The 9,544-nt window shown below is 50.3% G+C and overlaps 4 protein-coding genes across 4 annotated transcripts; 3 read left to right on the top strand and 1 right to left on the bottom strand.

Annotated features, from left to right (window-relative positions):
* Positions 1 to 45: 45 nt before the first annotated feature.
* LOC131890498 (protein sel-1 homolog 1-like) lies at positions 46 to 2,637 on the bottom strand. The gene has a single exon (XM_059239887.1). The coding sequence runs from the start codon at positions 2,399 to 2,401 to the stop codon at positions 275 to 277; it is 2,127 nt and encodes a 708-aa protein (XP_059095870.1). The 5' UTR covers positions 2,402 to 2,637; the 3' UTR covers positions 46 to 274.
* A 1,526-nt stretch (positions 2,638 to 4,163) lies between these two features.
* On the top strand, positions 4,164 to 6,007 carry LOC131885393 (ectonucleoside triphosphate diphosphohydrolase 5-like). Its single transcript, XM_059233461.1, has one exon. The coding sequence runs from the start codon at positions 4,379 to 4,381 to the stop codon at positions 5,798 to 5,800; it is 1,422 nt and encodes a 473-aa protein (XP_059089444.1). The 5' UTR covers positions 4,164 to 4,378; the 3' UTR covers positions 5,801 to 6,007.
* A 13-nt stretch (positions 6,008 to 6,020) lies between these two features.
* Positions 6,021 to 7,011, top strand: LOC131885574 (nucleoside diphosphate-linked moiety X motif 17-like). Its single transcript, XM_059233691.1, has one exon. It carries the CDS (start codon positions 6,022 to 6,024, stop codon positions 6,943 to 6,945), a length of 924 nt encoding a protein of 307 aa, XP_059089674.1. The 5' UTR covers position 6,021; the 3' UTR covers positions 6,946 to 7,011.
* LOC131885296 (synergin gamma-like) lies at positions 7,011 to 9,526 on the top strand. The gene is made up of 2 exons (XM_059233351.1): positions 7,011 to 8,215; positions 8,277 to 9,526. Exons 1-2 carry the CDS (start codon positions 7,011 to 7,013, stop codon positions 9,295 to 9,297), a joined length of 2,226 nt encoding a protein of 741 aa, XP_059089334.1. The 3' UTR covers positions 9,298 to 9,526.
* The last annotated feature ends 18 nt before the right edge of the window (positions 9,527 to 9,544 follow it).

Genomic DNA, 9,544 nt, shown 5'->3' with positions numbered 1-9,544 from the left:
TTACAGTCGGCATGGATGATTACACTGGAAGGGACGGGGCAGGAATTGGGCCAAGGCCGTAATCGTGTATTCTTGCGCACAGAATTAAATTACACGGGACCAACACAAGGAATGGTGAATTGCAACACAAAAGAATGAGAAAATTTTAATTTAAGATCACAGTTTCGATCGCCTCACAGGGCAAGTCTTTACCACCGAATTTGACGGCATTCGATCTCGGTGACACGTGCACAGGAGTAGTAAATGTCGTCTTAGTCTGTCACAAATTCAACGTCTATCTGGCTGCCGCAGGCTGCGGCTGCGGAGGCCGTTGAGCAGCTGCCGCAGCATTAGCTACCGCTTGACGTGGCATCCGAACCATAATCACGAGGCTCAACACGCCGAAGAGCATGACAAGAAGATAAATGTCCCAGTAGTGCTCCAGGTTGGCCAGGGTCTCGGGACTGACGGTGACTTTGTAGTCTTTCCAATTCATCCAAGCGAAAATGAGCCCGAGTTTGGCCAGAGCCAAGGCCACCGGGACTTTGGCATCCACGGAGGTCTCCGCAGCCATGTCGTAGAATCGCTTGGCCAAATGAATGTCCTGCCGCATCCCATGGCCTAACTCATGCATATAGCCGAGATTAAACATGGCTTGAGCGTTGTTCTGTTGCTCGGACGCAATCCGGTAATGGAAGGCCGCCGTCTCGTAATCTTGATCCGTGCCCAGACCGTAGTAGTAGTAGTCGCCCAAGCGAACACGAGCGGCAGAATAACCTTGAGCGGCGGCCCGCGTCCAATACACGAGCGCTCGTTTCCACTGCTCATCTGCATCAAAGAGAAGCGTCTCCTGACGATCGAGAATAAAGGCCACGTTACTTTGGGCCACCTCGTATCCTAATTCGGCCAAAACCAGGTATTTCATCAAAGCTTCATCGGTGCGACCTCGACGATAGTCGGTGTACGCCTCCATCATCCATTCACCCCAGCGACCACGTTCAGCCACGTTCTTGTAGAGCTCAACGGCCGTCTGACACGAACGAAGTGTCCCGGTTCCGGTGGCGTGCATATCAGCTAGGTTGTAGAAGGCCAAGATGTGCCCGGATTGCGAGGCCAAATTAAAGTATTTGGTGGCCATTTTATAATCTCGGGCCACACCCCAGCCATTGTAGTACATGTTGCCCAGCTGCAATTGCCCATCCACCCAGCTTTGCTCAGCGGCCTTACGGAAGAAGTCGAAGGCCTTCTTGTAATCGCGTTCCACGCCTTTGCCTTGCAGATACATCAGACCCAACCCACTCTGACCCACGGGATTGCCTTGGTCGGCCGCTTTTTTGAAGTAGAGAAACGCAGTATCGTTGCTTTGCATGAGCACATCACTCCCATCGAGATACATCTTGCCCAAAAAAGACATAGCCATGGGATTACCGGCGTCAGCGGCTTGCTGGAAATAATGCATGGCCAATCGATGGTCGGTCTCGACCCCGCGCCCTCCTTGATAATGGAGTTGACCGAGCCCCAGTTGGGCCTGCACATCCCCCTTATCAGCCAAAAGCTGGTAGTATTCGATCAAGTCGTTGTCCAAGATGCCGGACGAATACGCGCTGGACTCGATCTCATCTTGCAATCGAATCCGTTGAATGGATTGCCCGCCGGAAAAGGAGACATCAGCCGCCACAGTCTGAGCTACTCGCCGATAGTAATCCAAGGCTTTTTCACAACTGGTGGCCACGCCCATGCCCGACCAATAGCGATAGCCTAAAGCCATCTGAGCCCAAGCGCTACCGCCAAAAGCGCCAAACGTGTAATGCAGTAGGGCCTTGGCTTGACTGGAGTTAACCGTGGTGCCCGTAGCAAACAGAAAGCCTTGGCCAAATTGACCTTGGGGCTGGCCAGTTTGGGCCACCTCCTCAAAGAGCACCCGGGCCCGTTCGGGATCTTGCCGAAAATGTCGTCCTGCCAAACGGGCCCAAGCCACGACCACTTTGGCCTCGAGATGCCCCATGTCCGCGGCCTTAGCCATCATGTCCCAAGCCTGAGGCCGATCCGAGATGACCGAGGACCCGCTCAGCGTAGCTTGGGCACTCCGGAACAAATCTTGGGCCATTTGATCCTGAGGATTGGGCGGGGGCGGGGACCGGACCTGGCCCTGATCCTGCGGTGGTTCAGGGGCGGGAATAGCCTCATCGGCGCGAAAGGCACTGACCGATTCGGGCGCCGGGGGGCGGAACTGGCCTTCGGCCGGCGGTTCATCGTTCTGTCGAATGTCATGGTCCTCGGAGGCCGTGATGATGTCGGGCGAATCGGGCGAAGGCCCGGTCGAACGGCGATCGGGCGGCGTTTGGGCCGCGGTCAAACTCAGACTCAGGATCAAAGTCCACGTCCACGTTAGACCGGACCGGCGGGTGAGCGGGGGCAACATTAGGCCAAAGAGAAAGCGCTTATCGGGGACGGCGGCTCATACTACGCCCACAGGCGATGACAATCCCCCGATGGTGGGTGGGCGGGGATGGGGCGGAACTCCGAGCACACACACCGGACAATGGACACACATGAAATAGGCAATGAAGGGGAGAAATGAGGGGGATGGCGGATGACTCTGAATCCTCAAAGAGTTGGAAGAAGGTCTTCTTGAGCTTTAAGCTTTAGGATGAGTTGGCCTAAGAATGTGACGTCACAAATTGTTGATGTATTTTTTTCAGGCTGACCAAAGAGTTGGGCCCATAAGAGCCTAAAGCTTTCTCCTCGTTGATTTACATATCTAGATCGAAAATTGGGAACGGTTTTCATGGGGATTGTCAAGGCAATACGAGAAATTGAATAGTTGTCCAATCTAGGGCATCTCACTCATCTCGTGGCCCCTGAGCCGAGATGTTCCCAGAGATGTTTAATCTATCCCATTGTCATAACCCTGGGGGCTGTGCTTCGCGGACGCTGATGATTGGTGGGTCGATCATCGCCCGTCGTCCAACTCAGCCAATCAATTTTCAGACGTTTATCGTACATCCCATGGAAGGTGAAAATCTCGCGACTGGGCCCTCTACCGGCTCAAACACGCTAAATAGCCAATGACACTTAATAGGCTGCCTAAGCTACACGATAATGGCTGATAGGTCGGTTGGGCCGATTCCTTTTCATTTCAATTATATAGCGTTTGTGTTGTTTTTGGCTAATTCTATCAAAAGCTTATGTAAAATTGGCAGGGCGTGAAGTAACGCGTTCCAAGTAACGGGGTTACTTTTTGAATAACGCTACCAGTAACACATTACTTTTCTGTAAAAGGAACGGTAACAGAACGGGATATTTTTGCCTTTCTGTTTCCGTTACTTTCTTCTCTACTTAATAAGTGATTTTTTTTATCCCTCTCAAATGCGATGGCTTACTTGCCACTGACGGGATCAAATAAATAATCGCAGGAGTCATTTGTTTCACGTCATATTTACTAAACATCAAAAAATGGCATGAGTGCTTTTTGGACCTTTCAGGTCCTCTTTTTTTGCAAATGTAACGCATATTAGTAACAGTAACAAGTTACTCTTTCTAAAGAGTAACAGTAATGGTAATGTGACCCAGGTCATATAATGTTCGGAAAAGAAATTGCTTTCATGGCATGCCACATGGAGTTTATTCAGTAATCTACCGCGCCTCTTCCCCGTTTTCTTTGGACTGTCTGACATTGGAAATTGGGCCCCTATACTTTCATACAATGTTCTTGCATTTTCCTCTGATGTTTCAGAGTTGATACACCTTGATTAACATAAGTTTGGCATGTCATGGGTTAACTATAAATTCAAAGTTCTAATCCAGACCTAGCCTTCTCTCAATTGTCACGGGCGATGGCATAAATTACTCACAACTATGAAAGCAGGCTCAATCTTATCTCTACAACCTGAAATGGCTCGTTGTATATAAGTATACGATTTCTCATTAACGGGTGTCATTACACTCCTTGAGACGGATTATTTAGAATATAAAAAAAATCAAAAAAAAAACCGTTTACCGTTTCTTCTTCAACCTCTGCCTGACGCGATTCCATGCTGGATGGTCGTGAGATGGCGCTATTTGGCAGGGCATATGCACCCTCTTTTTTGGTCAGTTCCACACGTTCCACAGTCCGAGGGCTGAGCCCCTTGGCCCTTGGCTCGGGCGCACACGCCTTATTGCCTAATTGAGACAGCTGCTGTTCTACCGGCCAGCTCTTCTGACTTGTCAATCCATTTCGTTTTAAGGCCCTGTGGATTGATTGTGGAAAACTACTTATGAACACCTTTTGTATGGCCACTGTGCCCTCCCTCCTCGTGCTTATCTCAGGGACTGCCCTTTCCTCATTGATAGTTGTCAATCAATCGACTGAGTCCACTACGGACATACATATCGAGTGACCTGGTCGACCTGGTGAATGCCCGTGGCGCCTGGGATTGAAACACCCCATCCTTGGGAATCCCACCAATCTGACCTTATGGCCGCCATGGAAGTCCGTCGTCGGGCCAAAGCCGAGGGTCCGGATGTGCCCACGGTTCGATCGCGCTCAGATTCGACTGACCGCGGGGCGGCCCGTCGTTCGGCCGCCTTAGATCGGGGTTGCACGCGTTTGATCGCTGTGGTGTTCGTGTGCGGGGCGTGTTTGACCAGTGTGTTGCTGTATCGACCCCAATGGGTGCCCGCCCTCGTCCACGAGCGCCTGGATCGGGCCTTAGGGGCCCTGGGTCTGGCAGAGCAAGAGTATGCCGTGGTGATCGATGCGGGCAGCACGGGCTCACGCGTCTTGGCTTTCACCTTTCATCGGGGGTTGTTCGATCGCCAATTGCGCTTGGACGACGAGTTGTGGTCGCAGATCAAGCCCGGTCTTTCGAGTTATACGGTCAACCCGGCCGATGCGGGCTTGAGTATTCAGAGTTTGCTGGAAAAAGCCCAGGCCCGCATTCCCCGGGCTAGTTGGGCCCAAACCCCGCTCACATTAAAGGCCACGGCCGGACTGCGTCTGTTACCGCCCGATCAATCGGCCGCCATTTTGGCTCACGTGGAAACCACGCTCCGCGCGTCCGGCTTTCAACCCGAATCCAACCTGATCGAGATTATGAACCCCATGGAGGAGGGCCTCTTTGGCTGGTTCACCGTCAATTTTTTGGCTCAAGGCTTCGGTCCCGGCGGGGTGGCTCACAGTTTAGCCTCGCTAGATTTAGGCGGCGGGTCTACGCAAATCACCTTCGCCCCCACGGCCCCCGTCCCGGGTTTGACGGGTCGAAAGCACTACACTCACCGGGTGTCGGTGCTAAAGCAAGATCTGGATGTATACTCGCACAGCTATTTGGGCTTAGGCCTTATGACCGCACGTCAGGCCATCTTTCAGGCGGGCGATCAATCCGCCTTGCAATCCCCGTGCGTCCGCGGGTCCCAAGCCTTAACCTGGTCGTTCCAAGGGCGAGAATACGCCATTCAGAGCCATCAGCCCTCGTTCGATGCCTGCTTGAAATTGGTGCAGGCCGTGATTAAAAGCGAAAACGTCCACGTGCCCGATGAATTGATGCGGAGACGGGTCGTGGCCTTCTCCTATTTCTATGACAAGGCTAAAGAGAATGGTCTGATTGATCCCGAAGGAACGGAGGGCACCATCGTGCTTGGCGATTATCTGAAAGCGGCTAAACGCGTATGTGATCGGGAATCCGGCTTTCATTGCGTAGACCTGACCTTCATATATGTGCTTTTATCGGACGGCTATGGATTGAGTGACAACAAGACCATTCAGCTGTACAAGAAAATCGACGGGCACGAAGTGAGCTGGGCCCTGGGATTGGCTTACAACATCTTGGAGCGGGTCTAGGCCCTCTTTCTTCTAGCACCTCAAATTCATTCAGCCGCTCAATCGAAGTCTTGAATTGTGCCACATCCACATCCATCCCCCTAATTGTGATGTTTTTTTTTCCATATATACATTAAGCCTACTTAACCACCGTTCCACTTTAGGTCGTCTTCCAATGCAACTCAAGCCCCGCTGAAAACCAATCATCCACCCTCTTGTTACTTTAGATCTACCACGGCTTCATGGCTCAAAAAAGCATGGTCCAACGCGTCTTGGTTCATTTGAAGACCTCCTCTTCTGGGAGCCCGCCTCGTCTTGGATCTTTTTCGGAATGTCTGCTCGAATCACTAGCCCCGTCAGGTGGCCAAGATCGTCAGATCAGCGTCAAATGTTATCTACAAAACAACCGAGTTATCCTCGAAGCTGCCGAATCCTCCGAAGCCACTTCGGCCAAATTGAAGCACTTGGACGTGTGTCCGATGAAAATGATGGATCAGAGCGAGAAAGATCAGTTACCATCCGAGATCATCTCGCGAGGAATCAATGTTGGAGTGGTGGCGTTATTGGAATCGTCAGACCATCATGTCCTGATAACCCGACGAGCCGCTCACATGAGGACCTTTCCAGGGGTCTGGGTTCCCCCTGGTGGTGGGATTGATTGGGACGAGACGCTCATACAAGCTGGTCTTCGGGAACTCCTGGAAGAAACTGGGCTCTCAATCGAATCCGAGATCCGACGTAATCACGTGCTTTGCTTGTGGGAGTCGGTGTATCCGCCGATCTTAGCCCTTGGTGAACCCAAACGGCACCACCTCGTCATCTACTATCATATTCAAGTGGCATCTTCCAAACTTGAATTATCTCGAAGAGTCCGGCTAGATCCGGATGAAGTGGACGCTTGTGCTTGGCTCAATCAACCTCAAGTCGACCTGGTCGTGAATGGGCACCAAGGTGATGATGAGTTATTACCTCGAGACATGCCTAAAACCTTCGAGTTGACTATAATCGAGAATGGCGTTCACAAGACCCAAGAATGGCCCGTGGAAGTTTTGACGGCCAAGGCACCCAAGAGCGGGACGGACATCGAGAGAATTTCTTCTGGAACGAGATACGCGTTGGAACAGTGGCTGCTTTTATTCAATCAGACCATGATAAGCAAAATATAGTTCTCTCTATGTTGTCACAAATTGAAATCCCATCCTCAATACTGTTATTGTTGGTATTTTTCAGAATGGGGTCTCGAGACAAACCCAAAACCTTGGACAATTTGATGATGGCCTACACTGATCTCAGTGGACCGCTGAAGAAGTCCTCTTTTAAGGGTCCGGCCTTGAACCAGGTTCAAGTAGAGAGGCGAGAAGCGCCCAAGTTCCAAGTCAGCTCGAAGGCCCGAGATTGGTCGTCATTGTCCCAAAACCTGGAGGATGTGTTTGGAGGCTTAGGCATGACTCAACAAGCTCCCACCTCCCAACGAATGTTTGCTCCAATTTTGGGAACGACTGCGCCATCAATCGTGCCTCAAGCGAAAACGGCAGAAGATGACGACGAGTGGGGCGATTTTCAAGGCTTCTCTATCGATCATATTTCGGCCAAACCGTCTACCCCTCCCCAACCAGTCGTCCCATCCCATTCAAATATCAAAGACGTGGACGACGATGACGACGAGTTCGGAGATTTTGTGTCAGTAGTTGATCCTGTAGCAAAAACAGTCGAGTCGTCCATAGCTTCGCCTTATTCTCTTAATCTAGTCGCCCCCGAAGAGGTCCCCAAATCAAGCCATTCTTTAAATTTCAATCCTCCTTCATATGTATGTGGATCAGTGGTGCCATTGCAAAGCGCTATCGTTAGTCCTCCAAGCTCTAGTCAAGACTTGTGTTTTGGCGATTTCTCAAAACCACCCAGTCAAAATGAAAGCCATTCACTCGTCTCGACTATACAAAATTCTAAACTTCATGGCCCCACCATCGATCTCGACAAGGATGATGATTTTGGAGATTTCGTTGGGTTTTCATCTTCCTCAAGTTCTCATGCTAAAAGCTCTGATCCTTTGCCGCCTTTGGTTAGTCAAGTGGCTGCAAGTTCGGCCAAGCCCGCCAAATCTGGTACCTTTGGGGACAAGTACGGCGCCTTGAGGGACATCTTTGATGTTGGAATATCACCCACTGAAGTGGTTGAGCCTCTTTCTACATTCCCTCAGGCGTCAAAACCATCCCAGTCAGAACTGAATACAGTGTCCGAATCCAATCAGAATTCGTGGACTGATCCGTTTGGATCATTAGACGAAAGTGGAGCCAATGTGCCTCCTCCTTCCCTCGGGATTGATCTGATGTCTTCCATGCTTGCAAATCAAAAGTCTTCAGAGGTGGTGGTCAGCCCCATCTTGGCCGAGCAAAGAGCCAACTCGATCGATGACGAATTCGGCGACTTTCTGAGCGCCTTTTCAACTTCCTCGATGTACGGTACAGCAGGATGACGAATTCGGCGACTTTCTGAGCGCCTTTTCAACTTCCTCCTCTACCAACTTGCCCGATGCATCTCCGAGTCGAGGACAAAATGCTTTAGTAGAAAATGAAGGTCTTCCTGCGAATGATCCGAATTCACTGGCTTCCTTGAGTCAACACCAGTACACATCCACAAGTTCGAATATCATTCCTTGGCACGCCTGCTCCCCTCCACCACCTCCATTGAATGACGATGATGAATTTGATGCCTACAATGATGACGTTCTAGGCGGTCATGACTCCATAGAGAGCTCAGATTTAGGAGGAGGCATGTCCGCGTTGAATACCCTTACCACAATCGATTTCACGCTTGATCTAGCCCAAATCAAAAATTCAACAGAGGTGAGGAAACCGCCTGATCCCCCGTTAGAACAAGAAGTGAGTCCCAATCCCTCCTTAGATCAAGAAGTTCTGGCTGGTAAGATTGAGTTTCACAACAATCCAGACCGATATCGTGATCTTTACCGGCTAACCCCGGACGAGGACGATGAAGATTCGCCATTCCAAGATTGGATCCCGGCCTTGAACGAAATCCAAAGTGTAATGGAGAATGCAGCTGAAGTGTGCACGAACATCACCATCCAAGGAATTCTCGATGAAATTGCGTGTGAACCGAAGTACGAGAACTACTTGAAGAACCTTCGAGAGATTTATCGGGTTTACTTGCGGATCCGCAAATCGTACGAACGACTCTCAACCGTGCGGAAAGATATTCAGGAGCCATGTGATAGCATCGAAACCTCTTGGCGACAGATTCTGCTCAACACAACGCCCAGCTTGAACATTGAGCGCTCAGCGGTTCAAAGTCCCGAAGGAGGGAGTGTGGGTGGAGATGAGAATCGCCTTTGTGGCGTGTGTCTCACGCTTTTGGAAGACAAACATTCTCCAAATCTATCCCGAACAGCCGACATGAATAATGCCACACTACAATTCGAATTTCATCAATATCATGCAGCTTGTGCCAACTTCTGGATCAATCTTGTCAACCCCAAATTGCCGAGACTTAGTGTTCCTTGACCCAGATCAACCTAGTTTGAACTGACTTCTAATCATATGCATTCATTCTTGAGATCCGAAGCTCGTATTTCTTGAATGTATGCCGATATCCAGCACATGATGAGGCAAACAGTATTCTACACCTATGTGCTAGTTATGATACAACTAACAAATTTGTGACCAAATAGCATTTAAACCTCGTCATTTTCTTTACCATTAAAAAACCAGCGATAGCGCTAGTGAACCTCAAGTCAATGAGTATTTTTTT

The sequence above is a fragment of the Tigriopus californicus genome, chromosome 1 (assembly GCF_007210705.1).
Source record: "Tigriopus californicus strain San Diego chromosome 1, Tcal_SD_v2.1, whole genome shotgun sequence".
Lineage (NCBI taxonomy): Eukaryota > Metazoa > Arthropoda > Copepoda > Harpacticoida > Harpacticidae > Tigriopus > Tigriopus californicus.
This window is presented reverse-complemented; position numbering and strand designations above follow the sequence as displayed.

What these genes read in the sequence shown, in the direction of transcription:
- LOC131890498 (XM_059239887.1), bottom strand. Translation starts at nt 2,401, where the DNA reads ATGTTGCCCCCGCTCACCCGCCGGTCCGGTCTAACGTGGACGTGGACT.
- LOC131885393 (XM_059233461.1), top strand. Translation starts at nt 4,379, where the DNA reads ATGCCCGTGGCGCCTGGGATTGAAACACCCCATCCTTGGGAATCCCAC.
- LOC131885574 (XM_059233691.1), top strand. Translation starts at nt 6,022, where the DNA reads ATGGCTCAAAAAAGCATGGTCCAACGCGTCTTGGTTCATTTGAAGACC.
- LOC131885296 (XM_059233351.1), top strand. Translation starts at nt 7,011, where the DNA reads ATGGGGTCTCGAGACAAACCCAAAACCTTGGACAATTTGATGATGGCC. An exon ending in TTCGGCGACTTTCTGAGCGC is followed by an intron (nt 8,216 to 8,276) that starts CTTTTCAACTTC and finishes CTTTCTGAGCGC; the next exon opens with CTTTTCAACTTCCTCCTCTA.